We start from the raw sequence: 19,269 nt of genomic DNA, 5'->3' as shown, positions 1-19,269 counted from the left end.
CCACAGTGTGGTTTGTAATGGTTGTCTGGGAGTCCATCACATGCATATGTTATTTATCTAGCAAATCCCCAGGAAAATCGTGTCATTGTGTCCAGTGTTTGCTGTTATGTATAATACTGAAGAGGAATTTTTGTGGCATTTCTCATGATTTCCTTAATTCTATAATTTTTTGCACTAAGGCTTTCTTACTCAGATCTCTCTGTAAGGCTGGAGCCTTGCCCATTTGGTCACTTTATGCCTCAGTTTCCCCCATTTGAGTGGCTGTTGGGATGTTCTGAGGGTGACCGAAGTGATACAATGTTGAACGTTAGATACCTCCATCTGTTGCAAATGTGGGGAGGGGACCTCTCCCCGTCCACTCCCCATCCACGAGTGTTTCCCTGCCTTCTTGGTCCTCTCTGTGCCACCACCCAGCCCCTCTGCCCCTGCCCACTGCCCTGCTTGGCACCCAGGCCAGACTCTGGGCAGAAAGGCCCAGGAGCAGCTGACGGAGAGGGGCAACAGAGGAACTGGAGCTGCGAGGGCAGGTTCAGCAGAGTGCGGGGATTTAAAAACTGGAGTTTCTTGGAGCTAAAAATGTTTATTTCTTGTGGTTCACAGATAGGGCAGCAATGTGTGGGTCCGACTTAGGGATCCCACCTCTCACTGCAGCTCTTCTTCCTCTGTAGATAGCAGAGGACACCCTCCAAACGCTGGTTCCCCACTGCCCTGAGCCTTCCGGCCCCAGAAGGATCTTCCTGGATGCCAACGTGAAGGAAAACTACTGCCCCCTAGTGCCCCACACCATGTACTGCCTGCCCCTGTGGCAGGGCATCAACTTGGTGCTTCTGACCAGGGTAGGAGAGCCCCTCACCCTGCCCTGATGACGCTTGGGGCTGGCACGGCTTCCCCAGGGGCAGCCCCGTTCACCCGCCTCTCGGCCCTTTCCCTCAGAGCCCCAGCGCGCCCCTGGCCCTGGTCCTGTCCCAGCTGATGGATGGCTTCTCCATGCTGGAGATGAAGCTGAAGGAAGGACCGGAGGCCGGGGCCTCCCTGCGCTCCCAGCCCTTTGTGGGAGACCTGCGCCAGAGGATGGACAAGTTTGTCAAGAATCGAGGGGCACAAGAGATTCAGGTGAGACCCAGGTTCCAGTCCTTCCCACCTGGGGAAGGGGCAGGGCTGGCAGCAGGGTCCATCCGGTCCACAGCAGCTGAGGGGCCAGCAGGCCTGGGTTCCTGTCCGGGCTCCACCTCCCCTGGGCCTATGATCCATGTTTTCCCTATTATGAAATGATAATGAAAACTTAGCTGCTTTTTAGGTTTTCAGAATCTTTTTATGTGTGTTTGGCAGAACACAAATTATAATTCCCCTTTTTTAGGTGTGGAAACTATGGCTTAGATAAGTTTTAACTTGGCCAAGATTATGTGGCTCATGAGCAGTGGAGCCAGAGCCTGGATGCAGTGAGCAAGTGCAGGCCGGGGATCCGCCCGTCACGGGCTTCCTCTCTGCAGCGGGGCTGTGTCCCCGGGCTCGCAGGGCAACACGGGGATGTGCAGGTCACGGCCCCACCCCACCCGCAGCGAGCTTAGGGCCCAGGTGGGGAGCTGAGACCAGGAGACACGCGAGAATGTGCAGGCAGTAGAAACAGGCCATCACCCCGTGCTCTGACAAAGCCCAGATCAGGGCCTGGACGGCAGTAGGGTGGGTGGGGGTTGACACTGGATTTAAGCAGTGGCCGCGCCTGGTGTTTGAGGAGCTGGGACCCATGTGGCTGAAGTGCCTGTCAGTCTGAAGGCTGCAGGATTGGCTGGAGGAGGCGGAGCAAGCAGCTGATGCCCCAGACCCAGGCTCCTCTTCACGGAGGCAGAGGCAGTGCCACATCCCACAGTGCCTCAGGGCATCCTAAGGAGCACTTTCACTAGAACACCAAGTTCTTCTGCTTTATAGAGATCCTGTGAGGCCGCCCCCTGCATGGCTACCCCATGCCCTCCCAGCTCCTGCAGCAGCACCTCCTCCGCACACCCCAGCCCCTGCCCTATGTATACCCCCCACCCCGGGGGGCTGGCCTGGTTGCTGTGACGGTGCTACTATGCGCACCTGTGCCCATCAGACAGCGAGCCCCGGGAAACTGCCCTTTAAATAAACGCTGCTCAGTGACTAGAACATGGCACACTGAAGTCTGCAGGGGGCTGGTGGGGCCTGCCAGAGTAGCCTGCATTGGCCAGATGGGCAGATTTGTCTGGGGGCCCTGTGCCCTCTCAGAGCCTGATCTGGGAAGGACTTTGGCCTGGACCTCACTGGAAACATAGTCGGGATGCAAACCTGCCCCCTGTCTTCCTTACAGAGCACCTGGCTGGAGTTTAAGGCCAAGGCTTTCTCCAAAAGTGAGCCCGGATCCTCCTGGGAGTGAGTGGTGGGCCTCGGGACAAGGGGTGGGTCATGTGCCGAGGGGACTGTTCCCTGAGAGACCACGTCTCCTCCACCACTGCACTTCGTTTATCAGCAAAATAATTTCAAGAAAGGAGATTTCTTCCCACATACGTGGAGCACCGCGTGGAGAAGCTGGGAAGCTCCTTCCTATTGCCTGATCAGCTGTGGCTGCTCCCTTAGGTCCTTCCATCTGTCTGTCCTGGGTGCAGGAGCAGGGTGGTCCACCTGGGAGTGAGGGGCTCCCCAGGTTGGTCTGTCCTGGGTACAGGAGTGGGGTGGTCCACACGGGGGAAAGGGGCTCCCCTAGGTCTGTCTGTCTATCCTGGGTGCAGGAACAGGGAGGTCCACACGGGGCAAGGGGCTTCCTAGGTCTGTCTGTCTGTCTTGGGTGCAGGAGTCAAGTGGTCCACATGGGGCGAAGGGTTCTCCCAGGTCTGTCCTGGGTACAGGAGTAGGGTGGTCCACATGGGTGAGGGACTCCCCTAGGTCTGTCTGTCTGTCCTGGGTACAAGAGCGGGGTGATCCACACAGGGGAAGGGGCTCCCCAGGTCTGTCTGTCCTGGGTGCAGGAACGAGGTGGTCCACACAGAGCGAGGGGCTCCCCTAGGTCCCTTCTGCTGTAATGCTCTCCTCTCTCATGCTCAGGCTGCTCCAGGCATGTGGGAAGCTGAAGCGGCAGCTCTGTGCCATCTACCGGCTGAACTTTCTGACCACAGCCCCCAGCAGGGGAGGCCCACACCTGCCCCAGCACCTGCAGGACCAAGTGCAGAGGCTCATGAGGTAAGTGCGGCGCGGCCCCCTTGATGGCCAGGGCAGGGTCTGGGGCCCGTACTTCCTTCACGCAGCCTGAGCTTCCCTCGGCAGGGAGAAGCTGACGGACTGGAAGGACTTCGTGCTGGTGAAGAGCAGGAGGAACACCACCATGGTGTCATATCCTTACGCCGGGGCCCCAGCCAGCCCAACAAGCCTCTTGGGTCTGCTGCCTCCACACCTGCTCCCTGGAGGGACTATGGGCCCCAGGGAAGGGGAATATATGTTCCACCCCGTCAGCTGCTCACCACCTCTCTGAAGGAAAATAATGGGACATAGTGGCCCATGTGCCTTGTCTATAGGAACATTTCAAGCTGAAATTTCAGGAATTCCTCCTGTCCCAAAGTTAATTCACAAAAGCCATAAAGACCCTTTATGTCAGTGTTGCCCAGCTGGCAAAATGGTAGTAGGTATTCCACGAGGGGTGGGGACGGGTTGGGTTCCTGTGGTCTAGTTTGGTTGAAAGGGCCATGTCCTTCTTCGATCATCACAGTGCACAGTGGCATGTAAAAGCTCTAGAAGGCCTATGGTAAATGTTTATCCCTGTTTCAAAAGCCATTCCTAAGACTATTTGACCCTTTTATTATGGAACACTAATTTTATTGAATACTGATTTTCCATGGAACTTTGTGTAAAGCAGCTTTTCCCATATCATCTCTGAAATGTCCAGCCCCTAGTCTCCTGAGGCTGGGTAGGTGAAAGGATGCCAGAGGGCCTCTTTAGCCACCAGCTGCTGCCCTTCCGTGGATGTCTCTTCCCCTCCCAAATGGGAGCCTTCCAAACTCTCATGATGAAGTGTAAGGGTTTAGCAAGATCACAGTGAGGTGCATAGGTTGGGCGGTCAGCGAGGCTCACTCATGAACCAAGTGGCTGTGCTCACACTCCAGCCTCACGTGTGTCTGACTTAAATTCATCCCTCATGAAAATGATGCATACCATGTTCCTGTAGGGCCAGAACTGCCCGTGTCAAATGTGCAAGTGTTGAGGATCTTACAGCTTTTCAAGGCCTGGGGAGCTGGGAGGTAGTGGGGGATCTGAGGAAGCAATGATACAGGGGCTTGGCTGAAATGGAAGCCGCTGGAAAGAGGCAGTCCTGGCCCTCCTGCCACCATGACTGGGCACAGCTAGAAGCCCAGGGCGAGGATAGAGGCAGGCTATCCCTAGCTTCTGGCTTGTAAGCACCTTAACTCAGACCTTCACCTACCTAGAAGATTTCCCAGGCTTGGTGCACTTCATCTATGTGGACCGCACCACTGGGCAGATGGTGGCGCCTTCCCTCAACTGCAGTGAAAAGACCTCGTCGGAGTTGGGCAAGGGGCCGCTGGCTGCCTTTGTCAAAACCAAGGTAACCATTCGGACCCAGGGCGGGGATGGGTGGGCCTCAGCCAATATTGGGCAGCCCCTCCTGCTGTGATCCACATTCCTGGGGCTAGCAGAGTGCACTGGGCAGCAGGCCCGAAAGGCAGTGGCCAGTGCCGGCATAAATAAATGCTCGACAAGTATTTGTTGAATGAGCTAGAATAGAGAGAACGGCAAGGTCCATCAGCTGAGCATCAGAATTTAAAACAAGGTGATTTCTGTTAAGGAAGCATTCCCTGGAAATTCTTTTGTTCTCCTTATTTAACTGTTTTTCATGGCAAAGTTGTATTTTTGGTAGGGGGAGGACCCCTGCCACTCTCCAAAACAACTATACATGTGTGTGTATGTGTGTGTGTGTGTGTGTGTGTGTGTGTGTTCTTTTCTTTCTTTTTTTTTTGGTAGGGGGAGGCAAGTAAAGTGTATTCTAATGTTTAAAACAAGATGAGAAGATGGGTGGCGGAGGCATGTGTTGGAAGCCCAGCCCCATCTCCCACCAGTTTTGTGGCTTTGGGCAGTACTTAGCCCAAGGGTCAGTTTCCTCATCTGTAGAAGGAAATAATAGTGCTATTTACATCACAGAGTTATGAAGATTACATGAGAGGATACGTATCAAATATTTAGCATAGCACGTGGCACAAAATACAGATACAGTTCATTCAGTACTTACTGGTGGCATCATCATCACCATCTTCATCCTTACCCCTCATTCTGGAGACAGTTGGGGTTATCTTGGTACGTTTCTTTCTGTTGGTTTTTTGTGCACAGTTTGTTGTAGTTGAGATCACTCTGTATGTGCAACTTTGTTACCATGTTTTCACTTCACATTATATCAGATGCATTTCCTCATGCCATTAATTCTTCATAGACATGATTTTTAGCAGCTCCATAATAGTCCATCATGTGAATGTAACATAATTTATTGAACTATTTCCCTGATGTTTAGACATACAGATTATTTCCAGGCTTTTGCTGTTATAAATAATTCTGCAGTATACATCTTACATACATCTGTGTCCCCATCTCTGATTGTGTCCCCAATATGGATTCCTAGAAATGGAATTATTAAGTCAGATGGGAGGAATGTTTTTAAGGTTATTGATGGATGTTGTCAAATTACTTTCCTGGAAAGTATCGTCAATCCACGGCAGGTTTAATTAGTAATTGCACGGTGATGCAGTTCGGAGCAGATCGCCTGTCCCTCCCATTAAGGGTAGATGAGAGGGCTCCTCGAGTCTCTTCCCAGCCCTGAGAGGTGGGAGAGAGCCCACTGTCCCTGCTGCCTTCCCTGGGGCATTTCACCGGCAGCATTGGTGACAGTCCCTGCGTCAGGCAGGAGGACATTCCCAGGGGAGCTAAGGCACGTGGTTTCTCAGGCCCTGTGTTTCCATCTGACACCTTGGTGAACTCTGATTTGGACTTCACCCCTGGCTCAGGACATGCTACAGGGTCACTCACCTGTGCCATCAGTTCCCAGCCTAAAGGGCATTAGGTGAGTGGGCGACCCCAGGCAGAGGAGGGGATTCGGGAGACCACACCTTGTTCTCCTGTGTTCATTAATGATGTCCCTGGCTATTTTCTGGCCCGAATGATCATTTCACTAATTTATTTTTTTTTTTAATATTATTATTTTTTGAGACAAGGTCTCACTTTGTCACCCAGGCTAGAGTGCAGTGGCACAAACACAGCTCACCGAAGCCTCAAGCTCCTGGGCTCAAGCAATCCTCTCGTCTCAACCCCGCAAATAGCTGGGACTACAGGTGTGTACTACCACACCCGGCTAATTATTTTGTATTTTTTGTAGAGACGGGGTTTTGCTATGTTGCCCAGGATGGTCTTGAACTCCTGAGCTCAAGCAATCCACCTACCTCAGCCTCCCAAAGTGCTAGGATTACAGGCGTAAGCCACCACACTAGCCCAGTTCACTAATTTATGGCTTATGTGTATAGTAAAGTTACACAAAGCTTTTTTACATATATTTTGCCCCCACGCTAACTGGAGGGTAGTCCATCCATCCAATAATGATTTATTGTTGAGCCTCCTGCTCTGAGCCGAGGCAGTGCCCAGGTACTAGGAGAGGCCCCTGGCAGTCACGGAGCTTCTCGGCTGTGCACTTTCCTTCCTTCAGAGGTAAGAGCTGCCCAGGCAGACCAAGGCTGGGAGAGTGGTGATGCTTGCTCTCTTTTCCCCAGGTCTGGTCTCTGATCCAGCTGGCGCGCAGATACCTGCAGAAAGGCTACACCACGCTGCTGTTCCAGGAGGGGGATTTCTACTGCTCCTACTTCCTGTGGTTCGAGAATGACATGGTAGGTGAGGCTGAGTCCCTGGGCCAGGACGGGCTGCACACACTTCCCACTCTGTAACTCTTGGATTCCTTTCTTCTGAATTGTTGTCTGCCTGTCTCATCTTCTCTTCTTGTTCTGGTAAGTCCAGCAGTTGGGACCCAGAGCTCAGAGGTCACATTTTCACATGGGCATTTAACTGCTTTGTGATCCCTCTGCCCAGCTGTCTGGCAAACTCTTGCCATTGTCCACGTGGCATCCAGGCACACATGTGAGCAGATAGGCACATGCCCCACTGTGAGAAATGTGACTCAGACCACACACTTTGTCGCTAATGCTTCCATGTCGCCAGCGTCACGTGCCAAATGTGGCACACGGTCATCCCTGTGGCATAGGCCCCTGAACTCAAGAGCATAGGCCCCTGCTTGAAGCAGTGAGCCAGGCCGCCCGAGGAGACACTGGTGGTGCGGCTCAGGGCCCTGGCCTCCTGGCCCTGCACTGCTTCCTCTGGGCCTCACTGTTACTGCAAAGTAGGCTCCAGTGAGGGAACTTACTATCATTGTGTCTCCATCCATACAACGGGGTCCGGGATCCCTGCCCCAGCCACTGCACAGGGCTGTGAGGGGTACAGTGGCTGGGGCTCCTCTCCTCCTGTCCCTCCCTCTTCTCTGTCTTTTCCCTTTCTTTGCTTTCCTCCTGTTTCTATTTGCATCTCACTTGTCACCATGAGTGGTTGTTCCAGCTCTCAGGAGTGTTCCTCCTCCCTCGCAGCCCTTGGTCTCTGGGTCCCTGCACTACTGTGCCTTCCCCTGCACCCCCCTGCACGCTCTTTGTTCACTGAGGGTGACAGCCATCCCTTTCCATAGGGCAGGGTGGTTACTGGGGCCCTCCACCACTGTTCTCTCAGTCACCCCTCACAGCCCTGTAAAGTGGCTGGGGACAGGGATTCTTGACCCCGTTGTATGGATGGAGACACAATGATCCGGAGATCAGACGCCATGGCCAGGGCCACCGAGGCTATAAGTGAGGAAGCCGGAGCCCAAGCTCTGCTCCCCCAGCCTGCAGGCTCCCAGTTTTCCTCCGTGCCCTCAGAAGTGCCCAGGACGTGTGTACAACAGAAGTGCTAGAAAATTCCTGTGACCTTTACCTTCACTTCTAGGGAGGGACAAGAGTCTGTGTGCTTGGGTGGCCCCATGGGGTGATAAAGTGGGGCAGAGCTGTGGGCTGGAGACGCCAGGTTTGAATGCCAGCCACACAGCCCAGCCAGTGCCGTGGGGGCAGCCGTGCACGCTACGGAGTCCACTCCCCCTGCAGGGCAGGCCACGGTGCCCACGCAAGCATCAGCTAAGTGCCATGTTCGTGCCTGGCACACAGGGCACATCCAGCAGATCTTAATTCCTTTCCCACCTTATCCCACCCTGGGAATTCCCAATTCTTTCAAAGCAGAGGCTTGGGCCTTTTGTGAATGCTGTGCTCTTCAAGACCCTGTATGACAGCCCCGCAGGTTGCCCTCCTGAGCGTTGTTTGTGGCCTGTACAGGTCCAGGTATTGATGGTAATGAGAGCTACCCTGCTGGCCCTTGAAACTTTGAGTGCTTTGTCTCTAATGTTCATAAGGTGACTGTTGTTATTCTGACTTCAAAGATGAAAAAACAAGGTCCAGGCATTTTCCCAAGCACCCAGCACACATGACAGAGCCAAGCCAGGCCGCAAGCCCAGTGCGTCTGACTCAGGCCCTTGCGCTCCCCCCGCACCCACTGCCTCCCTGTCCTCCCTCCTCAGGGGTACAAACTCCAGATGATCGAGGTGCCCATCCTCTCCGACGACTCAGTGCCTATTGGCATGCTGGGAGGAGACTACTACAGGTGACGCCACGTTGGGAGCCGCTGGGGACAGATGCCCCCATTTGGGTGATAAGTGCTCGCCTCTACCGGGAGCAGCTTCTGCTTCAGCAGTGCCATACCTCAGACCCAGAAATCCACGCTGGGAACACCTTCCCAGCTGGCCCTGTGTGCAGCGAGGGAGGACGGGTGTGGAGGGCACATCTGTGTTCCCACCACCTTCCTGCTGGCATGGTCTTGGCAGCACGGGGAACGTCTGTGCCCGGCCCAGAACATCCCTGCTGCTACCTCGTAGCCAGAATGGCACTGTTAGGTCAGTGAGGAACCAGAGCGGGTGTCAAGGCCCACATGCAGGGGCCTAGTGAGATGACCGAGGGCATGGGCATTTGCTTGCGAGGGCCCAGAGAGGCCTCTGGCACTGGAGGAGTGCCGCAGCCTCACTCCTGAATCCCATCCTCCCTTTCCTCCCCAGGAAGCTTCTGCGCTACTACAGCAAGAACCGCCCAACCGAGGCTGTCAGATGCTACGAGCTGCTGGCCCTGCACCTGTCTGTCATCCCCACTGACCTGCTGGTGCAGCAGGCCGGCCAGCTGGCCCGGCGCCTCTGGGAGGCCTCCCGTATCCCCCTGCTCTAGGCCAAGGTGGCTGCAGTCTGCCTTTGCATCCTGTCTTCCAGCTGCCCTTGCTTGCCACTGTTACCCATGACGAGAGCCTCCTGTCTGCAGTGGCTATCCTGAGGATGAGGCAGAGTGCCCAGGGTGGCCCCAGGGTTTCTAAAACCCCACCTAGACCACCCTCCATGTCGGGTACTGAGCAAGGCCCCAGATCCTTCTCTCTGGAGGAAGAGGGAAGCCCAGGGGTCCTGTTTGTAAAACAACAGTGGCAGCAGCTCCTCTTCCAGAGCTGCCTCTGCCTTTATCCTGGGAGATGGGGAGGAAGCCCCATCTCTGCTGTTCCCTCTGTGGAGGAAGCCCACGCAGCAAGCTCTCTCCTACCCCAGGTAAAAGGTGCTCCTTTGCCTGGGTTTGAATTCCAGCGCTGCCACTTCCTCTCTGCACCTCCTAGCAAGTTTCTTCTATTCCCCACATTTAAAGCGATGGCACCTCCCTCCCAGGGTGGTGTGAGGATTACCCAATGTGGTAGGTGCTCAATAAATGTTGGTCAGTGTTATCACTGAAGCCCAACATGCTTGTGCTTCTAGACCCTTCTGTCAGTGCTGATAAGCCCTTGCTAAGTCCCAGCCCCTTCATGCTTGGCTGGCGTCTGCCCTAGGGCTGGGGTTCTCAAGCCCCTGGCCCTGGCCCAGAGATTTGGATTCGCTTGGCAGCCATGGAGCCCAGGCTTTGATGTCTTTCAAAGCTTCCGTGGTGCACCCTGGATTGAGAACCACCACCTGAGGGGTACAGCCCCTCTCTTCCAACTGAGAAGTTCCTGTCCCAGAATGGACCCAAGGACAAGAGACCCTGAGAGCCCTGGGACTGGGAGTGTCTGCTCCTCTGAGGCCAGAAGGCTGGTGCTGGGCCAGAGAGGGCGGCGTGGCGAAAGTCAGCGTCCACTGCAGCACAGGATCAGATGGCCGCGTGCTGTGTGTGCAGGAGCCTCGCCTTCTGCGTCTTCAGTCTTCAGCCAAAATTCGCTCAAAGACTGGTCTCTCCCTTGCAGGGAACAGCTTTGGGGCTGGGGGAACTCGAACCCACACGTTGGTCTAAAGCCTGAGAAGGTGGCAGTGAGGAAGTATCCCCTCAGGTGACTGGATCTGTGTTCCTCCTTAACATCATCTGATGGAATGGCAATGAAAAGCATGGATTGTGGAAAATACAGAAAAACATAAAGGAAAAAACTCCAATCCTCTGAGCCCACCACTGTTCAGGACCCCTGCTTTTGTCACCTACTATTTTCCTTTAGTTTTTAGCAGCGGCTGGATGTGATATGTCTAGTTTAACCAGTCCCCTTGATCTTTCTATGTAATAAATAACACAGGAGTGAACATCCTGAATCAGATCTTAGCAGAGATGCTCACATGCGGGGTAACTGTCCATGGTGTGTGGAGGGGTCCTCGGAACTCCCTCTTAGGATCATCTCCACATACTCTCCCAGTTCTGAGATTCGTTACCAATAGCAGGTTTCCGTCACACTGCGATATCAGAGCAGTGCAGGAACTCTCCGCTCCGAGGGGTTTTTTCCTCCTAGGGGAACACTCTGCTAAGTAATGGGCAGAGAACAAAGGGGCTCCTAATTCAAGGCAGGCCTAAGGGAGGGTCAGAAAGAACTTTAGCTGGAGGTATTTATAGATGTGACCTCGAATCCTTGGGGATTCTTGGAAAATGAGCAAGGTGCCAAAAGAGGAGAAATGGCCAGGCCTTCAAAATAAAAAACCCAGAGAATTACAGACAGTGAACTTGCCCCTAAGCCCTCGTTGAGGGGTGTGTTTGAGCATTTAGGGGAGGACTCCAGTGCTCCTCAGCGACAGACACAGCCACCTCTGCGTGTCTGAAGGCGCTGGTCATGGTGATGCTACATGGCCGCCCTGGGCGCCTCCTGTGGGTGTAGAGGCATCACCACTCTGCACTGGCAGACTCAGCATGGAGTCAGAGCAGAGTCTGACATGAGCACTTGCCACCCCAGGCGTTTCAGTTCTGACTGAGAAGGGAGACGCACAGGGGAGGAGAGGGCCCTTTCAAGCTCCGCTCTGCCTCCACCACTCATTCCCTAACCCCGCAGCCTCAGCGCCCTCATCTGTAAAATGGGGAGTTTTGCCTACAAGGTTCAGCACAATGCCAGCCTGACGTAGGAACCCCAGTGGATTATCAGTTTTGCCATTATCCCCTGCATCCTGGAGGTGACACCGCCTGGTTAATAGGCAACCCTCCCGACGGCCCAGCACAGCCTCACGGCAGCAGGAGGCTGGCCTGTGGCCAAGAATGCATGGTGGAGGGGGCCTGGAGGGGGACTGCAGCTCCTCCTCTTCCTGCTTCCTCCCTGCTCCACCCCGTGCCTAGGGCAGCACGAAAGCCAATCGCTAGCAGACTCCCTGCCTAGCAAGGCCCAGCCTGGGGCAGAAATGGCTGCAAGTGGCCGAGGTCTCCGCAAGGCTGTGGCCGCCTCTCCCTTCCCAGCTTGGAGACGAGCTCACACGGAAGCGGGGGGAGGTCTGAAGCCTGAGTATGATGCGGTGGTGATAGGAGCAGGTAAAGTGGTAAAAGCAGGCTGGGCCAGAGCTGAGGGGCGGGAAGGCAGCCCTGCTCAGAGCTTGGTGGGGAGGGGGAGGGGGAGCCAAGCCCCACTGCTCTCTCCTCTAGCATAACCCAGCCAGAAGTTTATACACTAGCAGGGGCTGCAATGGAAAGCCCTTCCATCTGGCAGACAGGCACCTGGGATTCCAGTGCTGGCTCTACTGTGTGGCCTGGGGCAAATGCTTGCCTTCTCTGGGCTTGGATCTTCCCATGGAGAATGACAGAGGAAGACTAGGTGAGCTCAGGGGTTCCCTATATCTCCTGCAAAGTGACCTAGTTTCCACCGCATTCTCTGCCTATGGTTTGTAAGGGTTGGAAAGAGCCCTGGGCCAACAGACAAGTGAAATCCAGCACCCCGCCCCCTCAGTGCCCTGAGTTCTGGTCACCACTACCTTACCACTGAGGCCACCCCTCGTCATAAGAAACTGCAGTCATTTCATAACGGCCAGTTAGGATGAAACAGAACTGAGTCCCAGAGTTCCTACTGCGTGTCTGCAGAGGGAGATGGACCCCACTGCCTTGCAGCTCTGGGACATTTGGGGATCTGCAGTGATCCTGCCACACTTTGCCAACCCCTGGGCTCAGAGTATCATAGTCTACTGGGTGCTAGGGGAAGAGGCAGGCCCAGGACCAGGTGGTCTTTCCTTAGTGCCTTCCATTCACACTTGCAGAGGGCCCCAGATGCATGATTGCCAACTAGGTCTATACAGAGATAAAGCAGACGGCACTCAACATGCAGCTTTGAGGGCATGTCTTCATTTTCGTATGCACTAGAGCAGTTGCGAGCTGGTAGATACTCAACAGTCATCTCTCCAGGGAAAAATGTGTGATGTATGTGTGTGTGTACGTGTATATATGTATATGTATATATACACACATATGTGTATATATGTATATGTATATATGTATGTATGTATATACATCCATACATACACATACACACATGCCTATTTTAAATATTGAAATAAAAGATACACTGCACACAGTTTTACAAATAAAGATATAATACTCTCAATTTAAATGCAGCCTACCCAAGTGATTCTTACCAAAGGCTTTCTTTGATTTTTGCCAAACTCAGTAGCCAACCTATAGTTGCAATTGACAAATGAGGGTAGCTCCAAAGAGAATGGTGCTCCATATTTTCTGTAAAGAGTAAGATGATTGTGAAACAAGTGAAACAACAAAGATTTATGTCCCAACCTTACTCCTTCTTTATTTTTTAAAATTTATTTTTATTTTATTTATTTATTTATTTATTCATTTATTGAGATGGAGTCTTGCTCTGTCGCCCAGGCTGGAGGGCAGTGGTGCAATCTCAGCTCACTGCAACCTCCACCTCCTGGGTTCAAGCGATTCTCTTGCCTCAGCCTCCTGAGTAGCTGGGACTACAGGCGCCCGCCACCACGCCCGGCTAATTTTTGTATTTTTAGTAGAGACGGGGTTTCACCATGTTGACGAGGCTGATCTCAAACTCCTGGCCTTGTGATCCACCCACCTCAGCCTCCCAAAGTGCTGGGATTACAGGTGTGAGCCACTGCGCCCGGCCTCCTTCTTTAAATGACAGGAATGATGTTACTCAAATAAGATAATATTGTTCTAATACTAGAATATTTCCTTCAATTTTTGTGCTATTTATTCACGCTATAACAGCTAACGCTGTTAGGTTTAATCTGCATTATTAGCATTTTCCCATAGCTTTCTTAAGCCTGACCACAAAAAATAAATTCAGCCCTTCTGTGTAATATTTGCTGATGACGGTGGTGTAAATACTCCCACCATAGCCTTTTCTGTTACCAGGATGAGGTTGCTCAATGTGATTTAGGAGAGATACCCAGTAGCACATCATTGTACAGTGTGTCCACCATGCAGATATGTACATAGAGGCCAGTGACTGCCAGGGCATGGGCAACAGTGAAATGTAGTAAAAACAAATAGGAGGTAGTGTGTTTTGAGTATTTACTACCTTTGTTTTTAATATAATTTATTTAATTGTAAGCTTATATAATTTAGTTTATAACAATGGCTGTTTGACAGCCGGCTCACAAACTCCCCGGGCTGGTGGGAGCCATCTCCAGCACCTCACTTAGCCTCAGAGAAGCCCCCTGCCTCCTTCCGTGCTCGACCATAGCTCACCCTGCTGTCTCCTAATGGGGAAGGTTGACTCTAGGTCACCAGCTGCCTTGGTGACTTGCCTACAAGTGCGAGTGAGTCTCAGTGTGTGAGCTTTTCCTTGACATGATTTCTTTAGTGGCTAAACATACCATAAAGCCTGGTTTAAAGGCATCTTGGACCTCAATGAGGAACAGAATGGCATCTTCTGAGACAAGGGTTACCTCTGAGTCCCTGAAGGCACACTGGCACCTGGCCACCACCTTGAAGATGAATCTGATTTAGTCATTTGACTAAATGTGCCTGAGAGTGACTGAGGGGCTTGTTAAAATGGAGACTCCTGGCCCCGTACCTGGTGACGAGCATTCTGAAGGCGGGAGGTGACTCCCGGAGGTCAGCACATTCACCCAACCAACACTGCCTGATGCAGGCAGCTGCAGAGCCCACCCCCAGAGCAGCTCCTCAAGGGCCCAGGCGCCTGCTATGGGGCCCCTGAGGCAGGTCTGGAGATTAGCAGAGCCCGCAGCTGAAGTCCTCTTCAAGGGAACAGAGGTGTCACCAGAAGCCAAGGAGGGCTCAGCCAGGACTTGAGGGTGGGCACTGAGAGGGGGTCTTGTGCTTTGGATCCTTGACCTTACTCATTTGAGGTCTGCCGTGATTGAACTGGACCCAGTTGCCTGGAAAGCTATGAGTTTTCCAAGATTGATCATCAGCACCAATTAAAAGACAAATAGCTCCCATTTATCTCATCCTTGCCACACTGCAGGGTCCCTGGCACCCTCTGTTCCCCATGTGAAGAAACTCAAGGCTCAGGGCAGCTGATGACTCTGAGGTCATGCCCTGGCAAACAGCAGAGGCTGGTCTGAGCCCAGGACTGTCTGCCTTTAGTTTGCTGCATGTCTTTGAGAGACAGGTTCCATCTGTTCATGAGTCCCAACTGGCAGATGGTTTAAACTTTCTTATGAACATTTTCAAAAGCCCATACAAATAAAGAGTATGTCAACCAGCACTTTTTAAGATAAACTATAACCAACTAGCTTCTCACATGCTTCTCATATGGTAAGAGTGAATTTTAGCTCATGAAACTTTTGGTTCTGTGAAACACCTGCTGAATAGACCCCTGGGAAGGGGGTCTATGGGAGTCGACATTTATACAACCTCCCAGGTGATTCTGAGCTTATCAGAGCTGGAGAGGCACTTGCTACCCAGGGGCTTGGTGTGGAACGTGAGATGCCAAAGCCAAATTCAGGCCTCTCAGCTCAAGGCACCCTGAAGCGCAGCTAGTCACTCTAGCACATGTTGAAGCTGTGCATGTTTACTTCATGTTGAACTCATGTTTTATTTTTGGAACACTGGGGATTGGCAAAAACAAACCCATGTGAATAAAGCCTTCTAGGGCACCACTGTGCCGACTGTGAACCACACGTGGACGAAACAAGCCGCGCTTGACAGCAACTACCCACATGACCAGCACTCCCCTGGATGCTGATGCTGCCATGCGAGACGGGACGTTGGTGCACCAGCATGCCAGCCACCCATTGCTTCTCCTGCTTGCCAGCTCAACTGTGCTGCTCCCTCAGACACCATCACTTGCACCTCCCAAGCGATGGAAGCCCTGGCGATGCTCTCATGAGCCCCTCACTCCAGCAGAGCCCCTGACCAAGCCAGGGGAGCAGGACTTTTCCAGCCAGGGCAAGAACCGGGGTTTTCTGACTCCTTGAAGATCCAGTGTTTCATGGAGTTGAGCTAGATGCTGTTCCAACATCTGAGTGCGGGAAGGGGAGGGGAGGGTCACCAAGGATCTTCATGGCATGGGGGCGGGCAGCGGTGAGCACATTCCTCAAGGACTGTCTGTCTGCCGGCCCGCTGACCAGTGATGCTTTCCTTCCTTCCCTCTCCCGTTTTGTTGCAGGACACAACGGACTGGTGGCTGTGAGTACCTCCCCCTTGATCCCACTTCACTGGCCCCTGGGCGTGTGGCTCTCAGCAGCCTGGGAAGGAGTGTGAAGAAGCAGGTGGGATAATATCGGGCCTTGAGAGAGAAGGAAAAGGCAGCCTAGTCGATGCTCTCTGCTCTCCAACGCTGACTGGGGGCTGGGTCGAATGCACATCTGCAGCCAGCTGAGGACATCACAGGCTCCTTTCCTCCCCTTCCCCTAATGGGGAAAGGTGGTTTCCCCATGGCCTGTGAGGGAGTCAGGGAGCTTCCAGAAACAAGCTGACAAGGCAGGGAAGCATGTAACCAACATAGCATCGGAGCAGGTGGGAACCAGGGGATTGGGCACCTGGGGCGGAGTGGGGGCCCTTGACTCCAGATCATAGGCAGCCCTTCCGTCTAGAGCCCTGTGTTGCCAGCTAGGTCCAGGCCATGTACCATCTTGGAGTACATAGCTGCCATGTGGCCAAAGTGTGCCCTGGAAACATTGAGGAGCTCAGTCTAGCAGAAGGGCCTGCGCCCTGTCCCCAACACAACTGACTTCAAGATCCCAAACTGAGCTGGGTATCCCACAGCTATCCTTAGCCTATGCTTCTGTAACCTGAGTCCAGATACCTCCAGGAGGCCACAGAAGGCATTCAAGGCCACAAAACAAACGTGGAACATCTTCTTGAAGCAGCGGCAGCTCTAGAATATCAATATAGGGGGAAACTGTGGGTGTGCTAACGGACTGATGTTAAACCTTAATACTTTGCCGGATGTTTAAGTTTTACTTGAACATTTTACGTGGGGCATTTTGTAACTCAATGGATCAGTTATTTAAAACATTTATTTTATTTTATTTTATTTTTATTTTTTTTGAGATGGAGTTTCGCTCTTGTCACCCAGGCTGGAGTGCAATGGCATGATCTCGGCTCACTGCAACCTCTACTTCCCGGGTTCAAGCAATTCTCCTGCCTCAACCTCCTGAGTAGCTGGGATTGCAGGCACCCGCCATCATGCCTGGCTAATTTTTGTATTTTTAGTAGAGACGGGGTTTCGCCATGTTGGCCAGTCTGATCTCGAACTCCTGATCTCTGAAACTCCTCTGAAAGTGCTGAGATTACAGGCGTGAACCACCACGCCCGGCCTGATTTTATATTAATTTAAACAAAGATTCATCTCCCAGCTCTGCCACTTTGTGAAGGTTGAGTCACTTAGCCTCTCCGAGTCACGGTAAAATGGAACAATGTCACCTGCCCTCACAGAGCTGCTGTGAAGGTAATAGATCATTTGCTGCTAGGACCTGGCACATGCAGCCTTGCCCAAATGGTGGCTGTTATTACTGGAAGTTTCCAGGCCAAGGAAGGCTGGCGTCCACGCCCTTCACCCAAAGCCCACCAGGAACACACTTATAGTTAGTCTAGTTTGGTTTCTTGCTCTTTGCCGTGGGGGAACTCACATCAGGGGAACCTCGGGTTGCCTCAGTAGGAAGGTGTTAGAAAGAACCTAGCACAGGATTTGAGCTTTGGTGATTTGAGGGAAGGCCTAAGAAAATAGGGGTTGCCATAGATTAGATACTGTCAAGAAGGAGGGACAACCCTGCAACTGGGCAGCTCAAGAAATCTGATCTGTAGGGGGGAGAGATGAGTGTGCGGAGAGCAGTAATTGATAAAGAAGTAGCAGTCACTCATTTCAGCCAAGAGGGGTGTTCGGTATTTTCTGGATGGCACGGAGACATGGGTTTTGTTTGTGCTTGCCTCATTTTATCATAGTCTCATAGAAGCCTTGTTTGAGGTTGTCAATCTGTGAGATCGTTCCTGTGTAATAGGAGAATGACGCAGCTCACCTTGCGTGCCAGGCCTCAGCCACTGAGTGACGGCTGCTGTTTCTTTCTCAGTAGGTTATGATAGGAGGATATGTTAGGATAAACGCTGGTTTCACGCTGTCTGGTTTCAATTCCAAACACCTCTACTCATCAGCTCTGTGAGCCTGAGGCAAGCTGTTAACCTCATTGAGCCTCAGTTTTCTCATCCGTAAAATGGGAGAATCATAGTACCTACCTCTTGGCTGGTGGGAAAAATTAAACAAAACAATGTACTCAGTGTTTCTGGCACATAATAGTTGCCAAGTGAGCTTTTTGAAAAGTCTGACTTTTGCATGGCACCATTCCTGTGGTCACAGGGCCAGCATTTTATATCGGTAGATTCATGACCAGTTTGGTTCAACAAATATTTATTGATTTTTCCACTAAGTGCTAGAAAAAAATTAATAGAAATCCTTGCATCATTTGTTCTCCCAAAATAAAGCTCTGCTATAAACAGCTTCATTTACTGAGTACATTCTCTGTGCCAGGGACCACTTAAAGCCCTGTCTAGGGACCAGCTCAGTTCATCTTCACAGCAGCCTTATGAAGTGGGTAAAGCCGGCACTATTTTCATCAGCCCCATTTTTGCATGTGAACAAACTGAGGCCAGACGGATCAGGTACCGAGGCTGCAGCAGCAGAGAGAGAATGAGGGGCTGAACCTGGGTGGAAGGGTCAGCATTCACAAGTTCCACCTCACTGTGCTGTGCTTGTAGGAGAAATGAGGCTTGCTCCCTGCCTGGAGGAGAGCGACATCCCAGGGCAGAGTGGCAGGAAGCAGCGTGAGTCCCTGAGGCACCAGGCCTCTAAGGAGGGAAGACCACCTTCATTGGGAAGTGGAGGGGTGGGAGCAGGCCTGTCGGATCTTAGAGGACATCTAGAAAAGGCGAGAGTGGAAAGGGAAGCACAGGGAAGGGCATTCCCAGAGGCGGCAACAGCATGAGCGGGGCGGGGAGGCCGTGGAGTGTGGGCCATACTGGCCTATAGTGAGGACCTTAGTCTGCGGGTCAGCCCGAGGGAGCCCTGACATTTCAGAGGGGTAAAGGGAGGGCCCTGTGTGCTGCCCCCCTTCCCAGGCAGCATACCTGCAGAGACTGGGGGTGAACACCGCCGTCTTCGAGAGGCGCCATGTGATCGGGGGTGCGGCTGTCACTGAGGAGATCATCCCAGGTGAGCTCTGATGTGGCATGGGGGAGTGGAGAGCAGTGACTCCGGGTGACAGACTTCATCCCTGCTGACCCCTGGCGACGGTCTCCATCCCTGGTGACCCCTGGCGACGGTCTCCATCCCTGCTGACCCCTGGCGACGGTCTCCATCCCTGCTGACCCCTGGCGACGGTCTCCATCCCTGCTGACCCCTGGCGACGGTCTCCATCCCTGCTGACCCCTGGCGACGGTCTCCATCCCTGCTGACCCCTGGCGACGGTCTCCATCCCTGCTGACCCCTGGC

General features: G+C 52.8%; 2 protein-coding genes across 7 annotated transcripts in view; both read left to right on the top strand.

The window, feature by feature from the left end:
• Window positions 1-10,696, top strand: part of HPS1 (HPS1 biogenesis of lysosomal organelles complex 3 subunit 1) — a gene marked incomplete at its 5' end in the record, with an annotated part of 31,002 nt that extends 20,306 nt beyond the window's left edge. Inside the window, 9 exon segments of the mRNA NM_001133164.1 lie at window positions 669-836; window positions 934-1,113; window positions 2,324-2,385; window positions 3,055-3,189; window positions 3,274-3,339; window positions 4,420-4,564; window positions 6,768-6,881; window positions 8,639-8,721; window positions 9,170-10,696. Of these exon segments, the coding sequence (NP_001126636.1) occupies window positions 669-836; window positions 934-1,113; window positions 2,324-2,385; window positions 3,055-3,189; window positions 3,274-3,339; window positions 4,420-4,564; window positions 6,768-6,881; window positions 8,639-8,721; window positions 9,170-9,332 (1,116 nt within the window). The 3' untranslated portion in view covers window positions 9,333-10,696.
• Window positions 10,697-10,798: 102 nt separating this feature from the next.
• Window positions 10,799-19,269, top strand: part of PYROXD2 (pyridine nucleotide-disulphide oxidoreductase domain 2) — a 33,057-nt gene continuing 24,586 nt past the window's right edge. For all 6 annotated transcript variants that reach the window (XM_054522761.2, XM_063727698.1, XM_024253621.3 and 3 more), the window contains exons 1-3: window positions 10,799-11,885; window positions 15,952-15,971; window positions 18,897-18,990. In XM_054522761.2, coding sequence (XP_054378736.2) covers window positions 11,759-11,885; window positions 15,952-15,971; window positions 18,897-18,990 — 241 coding nt within the window. In that variant the 5' untranslated portion in view covers window positions 10,799-11,758. The remainder of the gene's footprint in view (window positions 11,886-15,951; window positions 15,972-18,896; window positions 18,991-19,269) is intronic.

Source organism: Pongo abelii, chromosome 8 (genome assembly GCF_028885655.2).
Source record: "Pongo abelii isolate AG06213 chromosome 8, NHGRI_mPonAbe1-v2.0_pri, whole genome shotgun sequence".
Classification (NCBI taxonomy): domain Eukaryota; kingdom Metazoa; phylum Chordata; class Mammalia; order Primates; family Hominidae; genus Pongo; species Pongo abelii.
The sequence above is the reverse complement of the archived record's forward strand: the minus strand, read 5'-3'. Positions and strand labels throughout refer to the sequence as shown.